Genomic DNA, 21,290 nt, shown 5'->3' on the forward strand with positions numbered 1-21,290 from the left:
GTGTGTGTGTGTGTGTGTGTGTGTGTGTGTGTGTGTGTGTGTGTGTGCTCAGCACCATAGCATGAGGGCTTTAAATATCAAGTACCTTGCTTAGAGAATGAATAATTACCAATAACTTTCTTAGAATTTCCCCAAGATGATATTCTGCCTTCAGAATGGTACCAACCCAGCTAACCCAATGAATGCTGCTCAAGGGCAGAATTTCCACCTAAGCCTGGATGACATATTTGCAGGACACATTGGTTTTTATTTTTCTGATCTCTGGCTACACAGTTGGTTTTTTAAATAAATAGAGGCTATAGATTTAGGGAGGCTTAAAAAACAAACAAACAAAAAAACCCACAACAACAACAAGAGCCAAAAGGGCATTCAGAATGTTTTGCTCTGCAATAGTTGGCTTAGAGAAGCGGATAAAAATGTCAACAGTCAAATGGAGGATCTATTTTATTCCTCAGTATAAGTGAAGAGAAAAAGAATCCACACAACTGAGAAGTTCCATCAATTTCAACTGAAGTGACCAGTTTCTTTGCACAAGCTTACCGTGGCCCTTAGCCCACAGCCAGTGAAAAAAAAGTAGTTGTTACACACTACTCAACTGGTGCGTTTCCAAGCAACTTACTTTCTTCCCCCAATTCAACTCCATTTCCACATACAGTAAAGGACATTACCTTCAGCCGGATTCATTACTGCATCATGGAGCAATGTGGCCATGCTCCCGGCTATCCCTGCAAAACAGAAGAGTTCCCTTCACAATACAATTCTGGACAGCTTCTGTAGGTTAACCTAGACCAGTGTTAAGTCACAATTCTAGACAGGCAGTGTATAAAGTTATGCAACAGCCTCAGCTCCCACAGTATATTCTCAAATTAACAGTCCTGAGCTCTTCATGGAAGTGTGAGAAAATCCATCCGTAGAATGGGCTGGAAAGGACATCCGCTACAACTTAATGTGCAGGCCACTGGAGTTGGGTCAATATGATAAGTCACGTAGTCGATCCTGTTTCCCTATGACAGAATGGATGCAGGCTTCGCCTATGCTACCAAACTGCACCAGTTTAACTAGAGCAGTGTAAAAATATCCAAGCTACACTGATATAAGCAAGGTTAACACTGGTTTAAATGTGTTTTTAACCGGGAGTTTGCATCAACTTACCTAGATTGATTTTTAAAGTTAACTTAGTTTAATGTAATCTCTAGTGTATTTAAGGCCTTACAGATTCCTTAATTAGCACTGGTAGATGAGCTTCACTTCAAGCCTAGCTAGATTTCCAGAGCCTCCCCGAGACAAATTCCTCCATTGCCTGAATGGCTTTTCTAGTCAGTTCTCCTTGTCCTCAATATTTAACTTAAATTTCCACTGTTGCTACTGAAAACTTGTACAATTTTGGCAAATAAATGTAGGAAATAAGAGCACATGACTTTAAAGGAGTAGTTAAGCAAAAAACATTAAGTCCTGACCTATACTTAAGTGTTAATGGCATAGTAATGTCTTAAGGGTGTGGGGAAAAAAACAACACTCCTAATCAACATAAGTATGCCAATAGAACCCTCTAGTGTGGACACAGCTATACCAGTACAGTTTATGATGGTCACAGGAACCTGCATAAGCTATTCTGGTATAAGCATTTTTATACTAACAAAAGTGTCCAAACTAGATGGTTTTGTTAATATAGCTAAATTGGCAAAACCCTCTGTTTAGAGAAGGCCTTTTATCAAGCAATTTAATAAAAGATCTAGTGTAGATCTGCTCTGCTGCATGAAGTTTAAACAGAAATGACAGACAGATGCAACTGGCAATCAATCACTGCTTTGAGTACTGCATGGAAACCCAAGAAACCCTACGTCAGCACAGTAAGAATAAAGCCCTGATTTTTTTAAAATGCAAAGGCATTCACCATGCTGCTACTGTATTGGATATTTAAGTGTTAGAAGCATCCGTCATCAGTGAACCTTGGTCCATCTGGAAATATAACGTTCGATATAGCGTTCAGTTTTAAGACCATCTCAAAATTAATTACATGCTATGACAATAGGTTGGGACTCAATCTCTCACAGGTTAAGGCCAGGAGGTACTATCATGGTCCTCTAGTCTGACCCGCGTAACAGGCCACAGGGTTTCACCAAGGGATTCCTGCATCCAGTCTGTAACTTCTGATTGAGACAGAGCGTTCTTCCCATGGTTTGCAGTGTGGCAGAAATTATTTTTGGTAGAAGGAAGACGACATTCTGGTGGCCAGCAGTACCTCTGCCAGAGACACTGTCTGACCAAGTAAGCTGCTGTGCATTAAAAAGGGAAACTATTATGTTCTGAATAGTGCAACTGGGCTGTGTGCGTGTGTATGTATATATATAAAATGTATTTTAAAAAACCATCTATATATACCAGCATCCCCTTTTAAGAAGCCGCTCCCCATAGAACTTCTAATAAGCTATTTCTGATTCTCCTACCCAGTAGGAGAAAGATGAAACCCACTCACAGTGGAAGCCTACAACAGGAAAACTTGCTTCAAAGCCAATCTGTTCTCTATGGGAACATCTAAACAGCTGGGAGATGTAATTCCGAGCTCAGGTATACATAGACGTGCCGGTGCCGCTCCAGCTAGCGCACTACAAATTGTGTAGGGCTGTGATGGCACAGGTGGCGATTGGGGCTAGCCGAGCAAGTAGGCACTAGAGCCTTGGATGGGGTTCTATTCAGGTGACTAGCCTGAGTCGCTGTCCATGCCACTGCTACCACACTACTATTTTTGGTGCACTAGCTCAGAGTTAGCATGTGTAATGTCTACCTGAGCTGGGAATCGCACCTTCCAGCTGCTGTGCAGATATACCCTATGTTGCAATTCTTGAGCATTATGTTTGGTGAGCCCTAACACAGCAAAGTCCCGCAGTGCCAGTTAACGTTCTCTAGAGGCTGGATTTTCTGAGCAGGCCAGTGACTACATAAAGCACCAAAGGAAGGGGCCAGCTTTTTGAGAAGAGCTTGGCACGGTGGATGCAGAGCACTTTTGGATGCCTGGCTGTAAGTGTCCTAATGGAACCTGCTGGCTGCTGAGCACTTGGAAACTTGGAAGTAGGTTTTGCATCTCATATTTCTCCACCGCCCCCAAATACATGTACACTTCAAGTGTCTGTGCGAGACCAGGCTGAATGCAACAAATCAAAGCCAGTGTCAAGTTCTTCCCAAAGCACCAGAGTAGACACAAGGATGCCAGGCCACTGTAAAAGCAGGAAGCAGGCAAGAGACAGGCTATTAATTGCAAACAGTTGCAAAATACCATTGGCCAGGTGGCTATTTCCTCCATGGTGAATAATGTCACTTAAAGTCCTTTTCATTTTTTCATAGCAGGCAAAATACATTGCATGGGCAGGGCCAGCCCCCAGCATGGTGACGTTAATTCCTCGTAAAGGCCTCCAGAAGCCTTCAGTGTGAATAATCTTCTTCAGGGCCTGATACACGCTCTTGTACTGGGCTTTGGGATCTGGCTGCAAACTCTGCATTCGGGTCTGTAAGAAGAGGAAGAGGACTTTAATTAGCGGTCTTCAAAAGAAGAAGGTGTGCCAATCGTGCTAAAGCGCTCCAAAGCCCCTGTGAGCCAATGTGCGCTTCCCTGATTAGAGACGTGAATAATTCTGTTCTGCGGAGCTCTGACATCTCCAGATTGTGCCATATTAATCCTTAGCCTGCAGTACAGAAAAAATCTAAAACATTCAGCAAGTGCCAAAGATGTGCTCGGTGCCGTACTGAAGCTGTGAAGCCCAGTTTAGAAACTCAGAAGCACACGCTCCAGTTTGCATCACACAATCCATCACAGACATTTAAAAATTCCAGAAAACACCATGATGCCTTTGCTTATACTAACCTCCAGACAAGGACTTCTCTGTTAAGTCCTTAGCAGCTGCAGCTTGTTAAAGAACTGCAATCCCCAAGGGTAACAGACACACAGCTTCCCCATCTCCACCTTTCCTTCCCTGTGTGGTAGGGAACTCAAGCAGGCAGCAGATTTCTTCTGATGAAGAGCACCCAAGAAATAGTTTGTGCAATGCATACCAATGCTGCAGATATTCCAGCATCGTGCCAGCAGGGGCTGCTAGAGCCTAAGCCCTTGGGGCTCTTTTACAAAAGAAAAGTGCACCTCCATTGGCACAGAGCCCAGGAACCAGTCTCTTCCGAAGTTCTAGGACAATGGAACATATTAACGCTATTAGGCCAGCTAGACTATATTGCATTACGTCCAAGACTCCATAGTGACAATCCAGTGTTTAAAATATGCTCAGCATGACTAGTTCAGGAGGTTATAATTCAGTGGTCATATATTCAAAGCATGAACATACAAATGGGGTGAGTTAGGAGACAGCAAGTTTTCCAATTTCCTCACTAAGGGAGTTCGGGTTGAGCAAGGCATGAAGGATTGAGCCTTTAATTTGTTCCTGTTATAACCCATACACCATTTCCTCATTCCACTTCTCAGCCTGGTTTTAGGGATTATTTGGTCATTTCCTGGCAGATGCTGTTTATCAAGGCAATTAAAACTGATCTAGAGAGTCACGTGTAGCAGAAATTACTGAAAAGTAAATTCTCCAACAGGGTGGGGGGAAACAGGGAGAACGTGCAGAGTTTGTGCAACTCTTTAAGCAATCTATTAGTGGGTGTGTTAACATATCGTATTGCCTGCTTACCAGAATCTGCAAAAACTTCCATATTTTCTCTCCTCTTCTGCAAGGTGAGGACTCTCGTACAGAAATGCTCACAGAATTATTTCAACCTCAACTGCCACCTACAGCAGCGCAGAGCGCTTTGTAATTAGTGACAAGTCTAACATTCCAGGCCTCTAAAACACAGCCACATTTTTGTCAGCCCCCCAATAAATGTAATTTGAGAATGTTGTCAAAAGGTGAGGCCACATGGAAGAAGAGCAAAGAGGCTTTCCATTTTGTAAGCAAGAAAAGCAGATCTCTAGAGAAGCCTAGTTTATCTAGATGAGAAGTGACTGGTAAGCAGTGCTACACAGCCCCGCCAGAAGACAGAACTGTGGTCCTACAGGATCCATATTTTGACCACTTAAGAAGGTTCCACAGAAGTTCAATGGGAAGTTTACCCACATTTCTAACATTAGACAGCAGACTTCATATCTCCTTAATCTCACTAGCAGAGTTTTCCAGTGCTGCTGCTTTCCCCTGACAGACGGTTTAATAGGACAAGATACCAGTGTCTGTTTTGACCAGAGGACACGGGATCTGGATGTTGAATGCCTTTGATTCAGAACACTCCATGGAAAGTATTATAGCTATAGGGTACGTGCTTGGCAACTCAATGAAGTCATTATTTAAGCTTTTGGAAAAACAGAACACCTTCTCTCACACATCCCCAAGACTTTAGGGCCTCAGCTCTGCAAACGCTTTAGTATCTGAGGCTTTGTCTACACTGCCAATTGAACGACATTGTCGTTCATGGGTGTTTAAAAAAAAGCTCTCCCCCCGCCCCCTGAAAGACAAAAGTTTTGTCGTGGCAAGTGGCAGTGTAAAGGGCTCATTGTCGGTAGGAGCGTTCTCCTATGGACAACGCAAACCCCGCTCACAGGGGGTGGAAGTATTTTGTTGGCAAAAGTGCCAACCAACAGCGTTTACACTGCCCGACTTTTAGCGACATGGCCGTGTCGCTAAAAGCTGTGTAGTGTAGACAAAGCCCGAGTAACTATGAATAAAACTTTGAAAAGGTGTTACAAAATTAATCCCTTTTATATTACCCCACCTTTGTCCAGCTCAGCTCTCAGACACAGAAGATAACCATTAAAAGGTCAGAAAAGGGCTAACAGCCTCCACTATAATACCAAGTAAGTTTATAACTTGCTTTGGTAGATGTAAGGATCTGAAAAGTATTTTAGTGCATTCTGCATGAGACACAATCAGACAGCACAGAACCGTCACAGACTAATACTACATCTTCTGTTTTACAAAGACTGCCTAAGACATACCCTGATGTGGGCACTGCTGTACTCATTTTAACCTCCCTCCAAATATGGAACAGCTCACTTGCACAAAGCTGGGCCTGATCTGCACCTAAAACTTAGGTCAGCCAACTATGTAGGTCAGGGGCATGAAAAATTCACCCTCAAGAGACATAGTAAAGCCATCCTAAGCCCCAGAATAGATACCTCTAGGTCGATAGACGGAAGAATTCTTCTATCAACCTAGCTACTGCTTCTCGAAGGGGCAGATTGACTATAGTGATGGAAAAAACCCCTCAGTCACTGTAGCAATCACCTACACTACAGCAGCTTAGCTGTGTTGTAGCGCTGGCAGTATAGACACAGCCTACCTCATATGCGTGTTTGCAAGCTCAGGGCCTTAGAGAATACCTGCTTTAAGAAATAGGATACTGGTACTTTACAGTACCAAGACAATATCTACGACTGACACAGAAGTGTAACAATATTGCATCCATCTTTGAATTCACTGTTTTAAAACACAGCTGTTTTACAGGCGAGACTAAACTGAGGCCTAAGAGCGGCACTCATTGTCAGGGAATGGTTCATAAGGTCAGAGTAAAGACGAAGTTGTAGTATTAGTCTGAAAGTAGAAGGGTTTCTATTGTACCTAAAGCAGAATGCATTGAAAGTGTACTTACAAGATGCTCATAGCACTGCAAATCAAGAGGTCAAAGCTTTCCTGCTCAAAATGCATAGGTATTAACAGCCTAGAAGCCAGTGATAAGCAGAAAATGATTATTAAAAAAGCTTCCATCTACTGTATCCATTACATCCAGAAAAAGCAGCTATTAGCGTAGACATTTTCAGCCACTAAGCACTCCTTTGCCACGTTTTACTCCTGGACGTGAATGCTTTACACACCATTACTAATACCTGAGAACATCCGTTTACCAACCTCATCCGTTTACCTACCTCACAGATGACACAATGTAAATTGTCCACGCTGTCAAAGCAACTGAGTGGGGAGGAAAACCCAGGCATCCCAATTCTCAGTCCCCTACTCTAACCACTAAAGAACACTCCTTCAATTCTACTGGCCAGGGCCATCAAGAGCAGTATCAGGGGTTATGTAGCAATTTAAATGAATCTCCTGGCCTGCTATTACATCTAGGTGCTAAGTGTTAGACTGCATGAGCCACCCATGTGCCTGCTTACTCATATAATACCCAAATAGAATTACAGGCTGTAAATCTGTTTTTTGCCAACCCTGTACAGTAAAGCCCACTTAGACAGAACTACCGATTAAAGAAAGGTACAAGGCACAGGAAGCTAGTTCCCTGCCTGTTTTATTTGCAGCAATCCCCCCTAGAAAAAAAAACAAAAAACAACCACCACAACATACATTTGTTAATGGACAGAGGCTAATTTACAGCTTGCGGTTTTAGTCATTGTCCTTCCATAACGTTCTCCTTTCTGCACACCATAGAGAAGATGGGTGTATCTAAGTATATCTATAGCCCCTACTGCTGCAGAATCCAAATGTCTCATAATCATTGAAGTGTTTGTCCTCATCACCTCAGGAGACAGGGAAGTGTCAGCCCCATTTTACTGATAGGGAACCAGAGCAGGAAAAAACTAAATGCCTTGCGTAAGGCCAGGCCGGGAGTCCGCAGCAGAGCCAGGAATTAAATCCAGATCTCTCAAGTGCCTTAACCACAAGACTATGCTTCCTCCCTGGCCATGTGTCGTCATATGCTCTAAAGCAGTGACACTGGGAACAGCCTACCTAATTTAAAAAAAAAAAAAAAAAAAAAGGATTAGGCAATAAGCCTTTAATGATACCATAAAACATGCCTCTATTATATAAGCCAACACTTTGCACCATGCTCAGTCGAATCCAAAGGTAAAGAAAAAAGGGCTTAAGCATCTAGTTACAAAGCATGTCAAAACTTCCCCTGCTTACTGCAAAAGCATCTAGAATTCAGCTAGCCCTTCGCCTGTTATAAAACAATGGTTACTTTGACCCTCTCTAAGACTCGCTGGGCACAGGAGGGTGCTAATTCTGTCAAGTGGAAAACCTGAATTCCTGAATGAACGCCAAAAAACAGAGGAAGTTTGGCTAAAGTCCAAAAAAAAAAAAAAAAAACCAACCAAAAAAAAAAAAACCTACCACCACCCATAGGTGGTAATTTATGACTCAGATGCAGGATCATGAACCAAAGCACAGTAAGCGTTGCACAAGTTTCCCCTCCCCAGACTGTTTCTGAAGTTTAATCAAGTTCCTTTAACAATCCCATACCAAACCGTATTCACTGCTCTAATTGAAAAATGCTGTTTTTTTTTTAAAAAGGGGGGGGGGGGGGGGGAAGAGAAAAATCAACAAAAAAATAAAAAAACAGAGAGTACTTGTGGCACTTTAGAGACTAACAAATTTATTTGAGCATAAATTTGTTAGTCTCTAAGGTGTCACAAGTACTCGTTCTTTTTGCTGATACAGACTAACACGGCTACCACTGAAAAAAAATCAAAGACGACCTAAAGATATAACAGGGAAAGTAAAGTAAATTAACCAGTGTGTTACCAGGTGCAGGGAGGAGGGGAAATCATGATTTCTGTCAAAGAGGCTTCACGCCACCATTGACTTGACATTAGGAATAGCCATCCTCCAGTCTATTTTGGAATCATGTTAGTTGATTTTAGAAACATCTGTCCTGACAAGTCACAAAGGGCCATCTATGTAAGGGACACTAGGTGGCAGTTGCTCTAATTGTAAATGCAGGACTGGGCTCAAGACTCCTGGGTTATGCTCCCAAGCTCAATGAACAACCTTGGGAAAGCAGTTTTCCCTTCCCTGTGCCTCAGTTTTCAAATACCCATCTTAAAATATGTTTAGTTGCCTTTGTAAAGTGCTTTGAGAGTTATTTAAATACAAGTAATAACTATGTTCCAAGAGAAAATTCACAGAATCTAATCTTGTATTTATAGACATTCTTTAAAAATAATCAAATGACTATTTAAAAAAAAAAAAAAAAAACAACTTTCCCTGAAGGTTATGCAACCCAAACATTGCTCCATTGGGCTAGCATATTACTGCCACTATCCATGTAATATGATGACACATTTTCACTCTCTGTTTCTGTCATTTCTTCAGCATCCAAGCAAGTTCAAAAGGAAAGTCAGAAACCAAGCTGATGAGACTCTCTTTAAAAAAATTAGTTAACAACTAGGGACTTAACAGGCACAGTAATTTATTCAAAACCTCCAATGGCTTTACCCTGCCCCTGGTCCATCTCAGAGTTTTAATTGCTATGATTGTCAATGCATACAAATGCCATTTGAGGCCCCAGATCCTGCAAACACACGTGCTTAGCTTGACTCAGGCTAGGTCTAAGCTTAAATTTCAGCAGTAATGTCTGTTAGGAGTGTGATTTTTGTGACACTTTTATAGCAACAAAGCCCTAGTGCAGCCACTTATACCAGGGGGGGAAAAAGCACTTTTCCAGCTTATTTTGTTCCAGGAACTGATGCCAGCAAGAGTTCTTTTGCAGGTATAGCATATAAACTGCGTCTACGCATAGGTTTTGCTGGAACAGGAACAGCAACACCAGCAAACCTTTTCTAGTGCAGACTAGGCCTCACATGCAGTCCTGATGGTTGCCTACTTGGGAAAACCGACCAGAACACCTAATGCAGAATAAACTATTCCAGAATGGTTTCCCCATGTAGACACTATTCCAGAACCAAAGTGATTTTATTCCAGAACAACTATTCTGCTTTGTGAGTGAGTCAATTATTCCAGAATAAAAGTTCATTTAGGGGAGCTATTTTGGAATATTTATTCTGCAATAGTTTATTCCACAACAACACTTCTGGTCAATTTCCCCATTTAGACACGCCCTCAATTAAGTCAATGGGCGTAATCACATATTTAAAGTGAAGTATGCACACAAACTTTGCTGGATCTGGGCCTTAGACCACAGCTATTACTGACATCCAGGCTCAATTGTTTTGATATTCACTGGGCCAGATTTGTTTTACAATTTTAGACCACTCAAACAGTACATCTTGGCTGAAAACCAGGGAAGCCTGATTAGTTAAACCCACATGCCAAACAAAAGCATGAAAAGACAGCTCAGTTTTCAAAGGCAACCAATCATCGGCACTAATGAAAACATGTGACTGCACGCAAAGTACTAAAAGAATTTTGAAATACTTCTGTGCCACACCCTCTGTAGTCACACAGGTTCACAAGCATGCAGCTCCTGTCCGCCCTTTTTGCACAGGCTAGAACACATTCTTCGTCCAATCCAGAATTTAAAAAGGAATTAATGTTTACTGATGAAAGAAACAATGTTATCGGTGATGCTCTGTGTCCCCTATCCTGTCCAAAGCAGCAAGTGTCAAACAATGCAAAAAAAGTGTATTGTTAAAACAGAGCTTGACCCTGTGAGATGCCAAGCACCTTACCGCCTTCTGATTGGTTTATGCTAAGAGCAGCCAGGAATAAGATACATATGACGGATAGTGCACTGGACTAGGACTCTGGAGACCTGGGTTCTATTCTCAGCTCTGCCACTGACCTATTGGGTGACCATGGGCAAGTCACTTGCCTCTGTTTCTCCATTTGCAATATGAGGAGAATGAGACTGATCTCCTTACATAGCTCTTCATAAGATCTCAAAGCACCTTACAAAGAGCTATGCAAGAGCTAGATATTGTTATTAATGAAGTCTTAATTGCAGTGAACCTAAACAGTTATTTTCTCTAAGTGTCACAAACTTGGAAGTCTACGTGCAGGCACATACCTGATAAGTCTTCTTTTATTTGAAAGGAGTTAAGTTTCCCCACCCCACAGGAAAGTATCCTTCACTGTTTTGGAGCAAAGAGGACTGGCACGTTAATTCACTCTCAGTTTATTATTTGATTTACAGTAACAGCTGAAGTCCCCAATCAAGTTCAGGAACCAATTGTGCTAGGTGCTGTACATACAGTAAGCTTCTCTGTGCAGGAGTTTCCTTATAATCTGAAGAGATGAGACAAGGAACGGGAGAAAAGCAGTAGCATTCCCATTTTACAGATGTGTAAACTGAGGTACAATGAGATTAAGGGGGTGTCTACATAGCAAAAAGAGACCCACAGCAGTGAGTCTAAGAGCTTAAGTCAACTGATTTAGGCTCACACTGCAGGGCTTCTTCTGTGACCGCATGCAAGCGACTTAGGGTACGTCTACACAGCAAAAACAGCTGTGCAGCTGAGAGTCTCAGAGCCTGGGTCAAGAGACAAAGGCTCATGCTGCAGGGCATAAAAAATAGGCGTGTAGATGCTCCCGCTCGGGCTAGAACCAGAGTTCTAAAAGCTGGCGTGGGAAGAGTCTTTTTTCGACCCAGGCTCCAGCCCAAGCGGAAAAAGTCTGCACCGCTATCTTTAGCTCTGCAGTTACAAGCCCAAGTCAGTTGGCCCAAGCTCTGAAACCCACTGCTGCATGGGGTTTTTTTCCCCTCCCTTTGCTGTGTCCATGTAATCTAAGCAACTTGCCAAAGGTCACAGAGGAAGCTTATAACAAAGCCAGGGATGTGAGCCCAGGATTCAAGAGAGCAAGACATGTACTGAACTGTCAAAGCAACCTTGTGCCCTGGTAACTATAACCCTTTTCCCCCCCTCTCTCCTCCTGTCCCCTTCTCACCCAAAGAACCAGATGTCTACAATCAAGACTTTTAGACCTGAAATTCTTCAGAGAGCAGGGGCCATATTGGATGTCACACTTGCAGCACTGGGTAAGTAATTATTGTTTTGACACCAACTCTGCAGAGCTTTGTGGAAAACAGTTTGCTGTACAAAGAACAGGAGTACTTGTGGCACCTTAGAGACTAACAAATTTATTAGAGCATAAGCTTTCGTGGGCTACAACCCACTTCTTCGGATGCATATTGAGTGAAGGTTGTAGCCCACAAAAGCTTATGCTCTAATAAATTTGTTAGTCTCTAAGGTGCCACAAGTACTCCTGTTCTTTTTGCGGATACAGACTAACACGGCTACTGCTCTGAAGTTTGCTGTACATTCTTCTGCACTGAGCCTTCCTGTAAGCGCTAAGATACACCTGAACATCTACATTTAGAAAGCTGCAGTAGTGGCTATATAGTTGCCTACTAACGTACATCTCAGTTATGAGGTTAGGACACGGGGAGTAGGGAAGGAGACTAACTGGTGTATGTTTCCCTAGCCAAGATGTTTCAATGTTCCTTTTTGTATTTTTGCACCTGTCATGATTTTTTGCAATATTAATTCCTTGTATTACAGTGATCTGATCCATCCGAAGTGTGCAGTAGCTAAACTAGCCGTACCTCAAGAGACAGGAATTGTGCAGCAGTTATCTTATGCATTCAGAACCTCTCAAGTCAGATATGTGGAAACTACCATAAGCTGCAATTTGCATCTAAGGCCACGTCTACACCAGGAACTAGGCGTAACAGTTTGCTATACCAGCAAAGCTGCACTTTCACGAGGATAGCTCATGTCTCACACACCCTGCACACACACTCCCACCCCCCCACACATGCACACACTTCCCCCAAGTCAAACAAGCTATACCAGTGGAACTGTGTCTAACACCAGGGGCTTTTCCAAGCACAGCTGTGTCGGTCAGGGACCACAGCTCTTCATAGCCCTGCCAACACAGCAGCTATGCCAGCAGAAGTCTGTAGCATAGACACAGCCTCAGACACTGCAACTCGGTACTGAGGTTGGCTGGTCCACCTTTTCAGATGCCTGTGTGAAGTCAGCAAAAGATTCTTTAAAAACCTCACATCCTTATTACTTAAGTGATTAAGAAAGAGTTTTACCCCTGGCCACTTAAAATAATCCTCATTGCATAAGCAGCAAAAACCTATAGAACAATTAAGGTTATCCAGTTAAGCTGGTTTCAGTTTACCTAAAGGATGCAATGCTGAAAACAAGCCATTGAACTCCTTGCAGAAAGGACACGAACAATGTACATGACTGGCTGGATTATCTAACACCCTTCATGTACCAGGATACATTCAACCTGTTATAAGGACTCATTATATATCCGTTTGATGGGTGCATTTAATGCCTGATCCGAAGTCCACTGAAGTCAATGGGAGTCGGATAAATCTCTTAGGCAACACTATACAGTGGTACCCACAATTATTTGTTTGGTCTGGGCAGGCAAGTGAAAGAAGAAAAATTCAAATTTTATCTTAACCCCCCCCCAAAGAAATTCTAGACATTGCTAATCATATAAGATCTTTAACCATTTAAGAAAGAATTTTGAAGTTCTCCTTTGAGCCAGACATGACCTCCCTAGTGCTGTTAGTCAGCATGTGGCTATTACAAGAGAGTTGGCTACTAGACTTCCTCCCACATTCTGGATTAATCCTGCCCTAAGCATTGCATTAGTTCAGTTCCTGCTTCATGACCCAGGCCTTCAAACAAAGGAGGAAGCTTTCATCTGCAATGTATATTTTATTTAACCCTTTCTGATACTTATGAAAAGCTGCAAAGCAGAGCCATAGTGACTATTCTATTAAAGCAAAAAAAAAAAAAAAAAAAAAAAAGTGATTCAACGCTGCGTACACCAGTTTAACCCCCAAGTTTTACTTTGAAGATAGTTCAGTATTGAAGTTCTACTTACTAGCCCCTTCACAAGATTCTTACTCCCTAGCTCAGAGCTTCCATTGCTGCCCTTTTAACGGAATATAGGAATAGAGCAGTGGTTCTGAAGCTGTGTTGCAAATGCTCCTCAATGACAGGAAGGTATAGAATCAGGCTTGGGAAGGGTAGCAGACAGGAGGATCAGGATACTAGAAGGTTTGAGAAACCCCCATGATACACCAATTTCTTCACTGCGGTCCTCAATTGATGTACGCCATTGCCATGTGCTGATTAAAGCAGCACAGCAGTTTAAGCAGGTGCATTTCACCCAGCAGGGGATACATTACAGTAGTGGCTTTTGAGCAGTGGATTCCCTAGTGTGGTCTGCCGAGCACTTTGCACATGGTCCACAGAGAGCAGATGGGTCACAAGTTGCCCCCTCATTTCCAGTTGAGAAACTGCATTAAAAGAGTTAAGATACATTATCCTCCTAAAACATGTTCATGAAAACAATTGTTATACCTGCCACTGGAATACTGTTCAGGCACCAGTGGAAAGAGGCGAGGTTATCACGACAAAAAGTTTGAGAAACTCTAAAGTCATTGTGAGATCTGTGGGAAATCAGATTTACTTTAGCAGATGAGGGAGAGAGGTGCTGGCTAGGACTAGGTAGCAGTGGCGGAGGGATGCTGTGGGGTGGTTGCTCTGCGCTATCTTGTCCCTGGGTTATTTGACCTGAGCGGGGGTAAGTAATGCTTCTGTTTATTTGTTAGTGTATTTTTTAAAAAGATTTTCAAGGGCACCAAGAACATTGACAGACACTTTTTAGAGCAATAAAAATCCAAACAAGTATTTAATTTTCTACCTAAAGAGAATATTGACACAGAAGAATTAGAGTTTAATTTACTTCAATAAATTGCATGTCAGATTAAGGACCTCTTAATAGTTAATAACAGAACTCCAAAAAAAATACCATCCGGACATTTAGTTAGTTTATAAGGTGCTTTCCTGGAAGTTGCACAAAGTTAATCCCTATATTTCACCACTAGCATTACGTAAGTATAAACAGAAATTCATCAGTCTTGTAAGTAATGTTAAGTGAATTTTTTTAGAAGATGGAAATTTAGCGTCACGACCAACACATTTTATTACAAGTGATCTGCTGGAACATTTGCGTCTAAGATTATTGCTGTGATAATGACCATTTCTATTACCAATAGAAAATCACTAGAAGTGTTTTTCCAACAGTCCAAAAAATGGAATACACACTCAGCCAGACTGTAGCCGTAAGTGTCAAATGCTCTTAATGTAACCTATGAATTCCAGCCATGCGACTTCCTTGGTATAAAATGACTATATGTACTTGGAAACCTCTTGCTTTTAACAGGCAACTGTATTAATATACTAGTTTCAATGTCACTGCAGGGGACAAGAAGATCACCCAACATAATCAGTACTAAAGGAAGAGGTTCTCAGAAGAAGATGAAAGCTTTGGCTTACCCTGTAAAACATGAACTTTCCCAAACTGTATCAGACCACAGTACTGAGACACAAACTCCTGATTTCTAATGCTAGCTCTGACAGACTTGCTTTGAGGCCTTTGGCAAGCCAATCAAACTCTGTGTCAGTTTCTTTATCGGAGAGAAAGGGATAATGCTTACCCAGTGCACTTGTAAAGTCAGATTCCAAGTGCTTTATTAGTAATATAGTATTACCTAGAGGCCCCAGTTGAGACCCAAAATCCATTGTGTTAGGCCACATACAAACACATGGCACCTAACACTCCCCACCTTAAAGAGTTTATGATCAAAGTACACAAGAGAAGGATTATCATCCTCATTTTATAGATTGGGAAACAGACACCAACAAAGCGACTTGTCCAAGGGCACACAGGGAGTTTGTGGCAGAGTCAGTGATTAAACTCAGGTCTCTGAAGTCCCAGTACATTGCCTTAACCACAGAATCACCCTTCCATTTGGTGCTAAGTATAGCACTGGACAGAAGCGTGGCCGGTCTGTGGGGTCAGATGCGGAACGATAGAACAGAGACAGTCGTCAGGTGGATAGAGCACTGAACCAGGACCCAAGAGACCCATTTTTACTCCTGGCTCTGCCACCAGTCTGCTGGGTGTCCTTGGGCAAGTTACTTCCCCTCTTTGTAATGATACAGACCTCCTCCTTTGTAAAAAGCTCTGAGAACTACGGATGGAAGCAATATTTTACCACCCAGCTCCTACAGAGCACTTTTCATTTTTTGCAGTTTGCTGTAGCGCAGCTGTTGCTACTGAAGTCAGCACAGAACACCTGGCTACCTGAAACAACCTTTACGAGAGGAAGCTTTGAATTAAGCTATTAAAAATGACACCCTTAGCAATGAAAATTACAATCAGAGATGTAACAAGAGTTCATAGCAGCTGGGAAGTTCCAGGAAATAGATGGCAGGGAAAGTCCTTGGCATCGTCACTTCTATCATTTCTTCATATACTGTTGCTGAAATGGGCTCCCCTCCTTTCACTTTCCCAGGTACTTGGCTTTACCTGGCACAGGAGCAGCAATGAGACACCAATAAACTCCCACGAAGTGCCCTGCAGTTTCCTTGTGGCATCATAAACCTTTAGGAGAGAAACTGTAGACAGCATCTTGAACTTCCAAATTCTGTTGTTCAAGCAAGCATGGTGGCTCAACATAATATCTAGCTCTTATGTAGAGCTTTTCAAGAGTAGCTCTCAAAGCACTTTATAAAGGGAGGTAAGGATCATTATCCCCATTTTAGATGGGGAAACTGAGGCACAAACGGGAAAGCAGCCCAGGGTCACTCAGCAGAGCCAGGAATAGAACCCATGTCTCCTGACCGCCAGTCCAGTGTTCTAGCCACTGGGCAACACTGCCTAAGAGCAGCCTACAGAGACTGAGTTTTGCCATTATACCTATGCAATCCCAATGGGATAAATGAAGGCAGAATTTGGCCATGTAGGTGGTAAGGCCTACCTATTTTCTAACTATATGAGCAACTGCAGCTTCCAACAGTGCTGCACGAGGGTGAGGATCACAGTTTGTTGCGTTACACTCCACAAGTGGCTGCACTTCAGTGGTGGGCAAGTGACCCCTACATGTATATAATTTGCAACGTAACAGATTGGCAATGTCTGACAATGAAAAGGGAACATGCAAATAGAATTAGGAGTATGTGATTGAGAGAAATCAAATCGCTTAAAGTAAAAAAAATTTTGCTAGAGAAAAAGGTTTTTTTTGGGCAATTCATTGTTGTCAGCTTTCATTCTTAACACACCAGGATTTGAGAGATGAGATACTAGATAATACTGCCTTCCACTGTAAGCAGAGCACAGGAATCTGAAAGTCTGAATTCTATTCCCAGCTGTGCCACTGAGAGACTTTGGGCTATTTGCTTATGTTCTGTGCCTCAGTTTCAGTATCTACCTTACCTACCTTAAAGTGCTTTGAGATCTTCTGATGGAGCGTGCCATAGAAGTGTGAAGTATTACAATCAAGTTGTCACCCCACCCATCAGAGAAAACTTTACACTCTTAGTAATCAGACTGTGAAGCAATTTAGGACTGTCACTCCACCTGACCATGACACAGATCTCAGTGTATTTAACCTTGCTACAGAGAAGCTCTGCTTAATAGAAAACAGACATTACTTTCATTTACTCCCTCTCCCTACCAATTTCCCAGTAGAGGAAATGTCCTCTTAAATAACACTGGAAAGTCTTGAGTGGTGATGTGCAACTCTAACCATGACTTGGCAAAATACAGTAAGCTCATTATACCTGCCTATTGGCATGAATATGGAGGTGGCTTGGGGTTAACACTATTTACATCGTTAATATAAGCCATATAAGAAAAGTGATGCCCCATGATTAACACCGTTCTGCAGACTGTTAGAAAAAGCATGCTTCAGCATTTTTAATCCAGCACAATTCAGTGACCTCAAAAGGTTGCACGAAAGAACCAAAAGCACCTGGCTCATCATGAGATACTCCTACTAGAATTGAAGTCAGAAATAAGAGGAGAACGAACAGGCATAGGAATATTCTCTGTACATTTATCTGTCAGCGTGGAAGTGTCTTGCACATTAACAGTGTCTGATGCTGGAATTTCCTCCCTTTCCCTCCAAACTCATCCTTCTACTGTGGTTTCAAACAGCCCTGCACATACAGGAAATAAACTAGAGTATCAGCTCCCAACCTTTCCATATCAAAATTTACTTGCGATCCCTCTCCCATTTGGCAAGATGGGAAAAGCCAGGCAACCCCAACTCCCACATTGAGAACCTACAATCTACAGGGCCTAATAGGTCTTTGCCATCTCTAACTTATGATTAGGACAATGTGCTTCTAGATAGCTACAGTGACTAAGGCAGGGATCATTTGTTTGACAAAGGAAAGAAAGCTTAGTGGACTATTTTGAAACAATCCACCTCTTAACAGTGACATGTCCTACTATTATAGGGGGGTTTATCAAACTATGTACTTAGGAATACTGGGGCATAAGACATACTAGATGTCAAGACTAGCAACTCTGTACAATATATTCTTACCCCTGATCAATAAGTGCTACTTCTGTGCATTGACCTCACAGATTTACAATATTAACAAGTTTGCCTCACGCCATATGCGAAGTAGATATTATCCCCATGTGACTAATGGGGAAAACAGACCACAAAACAGAAAACAAAACACAAGAGAGAGACACAGCAGTAAGACTCAGAGCCCAGGTCAACTAACTCGGACTCATGCTACGGGGCAAAATTAGCAGTATAGATGTTTGTCTTCAGCCTGGAGCCAGGTCTCAGCCTGGAGGGGGGGAGGGAACGTCTACACTACTATGTTTTGCCCCACAGTGCAAACCCGAGTCAGTTGACCTAAGCTCTCAGACCCACTGCCGTGGGCTGTTTTTTGCCTTGTTTGCCGTGTAGACCTACCTTAAGACACTTACACCAGGCCACAGAAGATGCCTGCAGCACAGCCAGAAATAGAACCCAGGGATCCTAATGCCCAGTTAACCACAAGGCCATCCTCTCTCTCAGGACAGACAGTTAGTCCCAGGCCACTGTTGTAAGCAAGTTGAGCCTCCCAATTAAGTTTTTTACTTTTGCACTGGACTTGGCTGATGTCATGCACAGAGCTGTGTTAGATGTGTCCATTTGCAACCCACTAATTTCACTGCAGAGTTCTAGGTCACTGCAGAGTTCTGTCTGGTTTCAGACAAACACCATATGAAGCTAATCAATTTCACATTTTTTTCCACTCAAAAGCCATACACTGGCCCAGCTTTGCAAACCTTCAGCGAACTGGGATTTGCAATGAAATCTGGGGCCAGGAGAATTCTGCCAGCTTTCATTACCCCTGTTTTGTTCCTATTCTTAAGCCTGCCTGCTCACTAAATCCACTGTGTCAAAATGTTGACGCACCTCTTAAAAGGTCTTTGTCATTTACAAATCACACTGTTTGCAGTCTTTATAGCCTTTTTTTTTTTTTTGGCTGATTTTAAGCTACAGTCTATTTGAGAATGGATATATAATTAAACAGAAGTCAAGAACAAGTTTTGGAAGTCAAAATAATTACTCCGAGATCCATACAACCTCAGACACCTTTCAAATCTTCCATTCTTATAGAGGTGTTAATAATAACCTCAGTGTCCTAACATACATGATAACTTCCACTGGAGTAGACCGGAGCACAAACAGGGGTCTATTTCCTAGCAATACTGCTGTATTATTAGCAGCTTGTCAGAAGTCAGCAGCCAGCCTGGACGGGCACATACATGTACATGTATACTAGGCTTGTACAAGTCAGAACTAAACGCATACAACCGCAGTGTTAGCTAATAGTTTTACCTTCCTCCACAGTGGACGAGATGGCACTTGGCCACTGAGATCAGTTAATCAAACTCTGCCCTCATGCTGGGCAAAGAGGGTTGTGCTAGGCTGTATTTAATGCTCCACCGGCTGCAGGTAGTGCACCCATCATTTAAACAAGGATTCTGCTCTGGCTCCTTTCTGTTGACCCACCACTTTTGACCCTCACCTGGATCACTCTAACCTGGGCTCATATGTCAAGCATCCTGGAGAAACAGACTCCTCGGAACTCCTAAACCAATATCATCAGCTGGTACTACCACCTTCTTTACAAGATTTCTCTGCAAGCAGAACATGTTAAGACGCCCTTGAAAAGGGATCCAACAGGTTCCACAGACAGGTTCACTGTTGGTTACACAACCGAAGTTATTAATGTGACACTTAAAGGCAAACCACCTCTTCCCTGATGCAAGTGAAGCAGGAGCATGACACAATATGGACTTTTACCGCTCCAGTGAGCCAAGCTGCACTCACCTGCTCCTCAGACACAGCACTGCGACATCCTCCCCATTATTTGGGCCCCTTCAAAGTCAGTAAGAGAAGAGTAAAATGCAGTTGCAGGATCAACAGCCCTTTGCACCGTGGTTCAGGCTGCAGCTGCAGATCACAGTGCAGGAGCTGCAACCCTCCCTGCCTTGCATGCTCTTTTCTGAAGCTCTCACACATGTTCAGAGCAGCACATGCATTAGTCCAAGATACACAGCCCTTCCCAGGCAGGCTGACAGCTTTCTTGAGTTTACTACTAGACGCTGCAGTCACGCCCCATGCCCACTTGGTATTCTATGGCACAGAACCACGAGGGGCCATGATGCCCCATGTGCCCCAGTTTTGCGATAGGACAGAAAGGAAGCGGGGTGGGGGAGGCTGAGAAACTTCTATCTTACCCCACAATAACACAGAGGGAGAAACAACAGATGCTCACCTATTTACAACACAGAAGGGGCTGCGGGGGGTACCCCCCCCTTACGCAAGGGCACATAAGAAGAGGAGGCATCATGCAGAGGGGAGATTGGGGGTGGAGAGCAGCAGCCCCGCGCATTTTCAACTGGAAAGTTGAAAGCACACTCACTCCCCCATAGATGTAACAACCGGCAGGGAAAGGGAGCACTCACACCAAGACAGAGGAAACTGCAATCCCCCCCCCACACACACGAAAGACGGGAACACACTCACCCCAATGCTTGCACTAATACACGGGCAAAGAAGCACGTTTGCACGGACACACGCACACCACATTTGCAATAACGCCGAGGGAAGCGACACACCATGAGGGCGGGGGAGCGGCAAGTGCCCCCATGCACCAGGGAACAGCAGCAAGTGGCCCCAGGCCAGTGAGGGGCACCCCCAGCCCGCGCCCTGCAGCGCCGCGCACCTTGACCGAGTCCACAGGGTACATGACCGTGTGCTCCAGGATGCCGGCCACCGCCCCGGCCGTCATGTGGGTGGAGAGGGAGGCGCTGGTGGGCAGGCTCTCGTAGTCCTCGCCCGGGCTCTCGGCCTCCATCCCGGGCAGCGCCGCCGCGGGCCGGCCGCAGCTCAGCTCCATTGGCGCAAACAAGTGAGGCGCGAGCGGGCGGGGAGAGGGAAGAGAAAGTTCACTCACTTTTTAGAGAGCCCCGCCCCCTAGCGTGGGCCACGCCCCCGAGCTCCTTCCGCCAATGGCAGCCCGGCTTAGAGGCTAGGTTGGGCGCTGATTGGAAGGGGCCGCTCCCCTCCATTCTGATGTCAGCTCCCGGCTGCAATGGCACAAGGAGCCCGCGGTGGCTCAGAGGCGCAGCTGCAAATGCCAGAGGAGGGGGCGGGGTCTGTGGTGCAGGACCTGGGAGGGGGCAGTGGGGAAGCAACAGGCAGGGGCGTCAAGGCAAGAACTGGAG

General features: G+C 43.7%; 1 protein-coding gene across 2 annotated transcripts in view; it reads right to left on the minus strand.

The window, feature by feature from the left end:
- The window catches only part of SLC25A37 (solute carrier family 25 member 37), a 23,019-nt gene extending 2,057 nt beyond the window's left edge, over positions 1–20,962 (minus strand). Inside the window, exons 1-3 of one of the 2 annotated variants that reach the window (XM_024213521.1) lie at positions 20,789–20,962; positions 3,275–3,503; positions 669–725 (exon numbers count right to left, since the gene is read on the minus strand). In XM_024213521.1, coding sequence (XP_024069289.1) covers positions 669–725; positions 3,275–3,503; positions 20,789–20,962 — 460 coding nt within the window. Of the gene's footprint in view, positions 1–668; positions 726–3,274; positions 3,504–20,589; positions 20,668–20,788 lie in introns of those variants that run through there. The other variant, XM_026657852.1, reaches the window with a different exon arrangement.
- Positions 20,963–21,290: the final 328 nt, after the last annotated feature.

This window comes from Terrapene carolina, unplaced genomic scaffold (genome assembly GCF_002925995.2).
Source record: "Terrapene carolina triunguis isolate 2854851 unplaced genomic scaffold, T_m_triunguis-2.0 Scaffold53, whole genome shotgun sequence".
In the NCBI taxonomy this organism is placed as follows: Eukaryota; Metazoa; Chordata; order Testudines; family Emydidae; genus Terrapene; species Terrapene triunguis.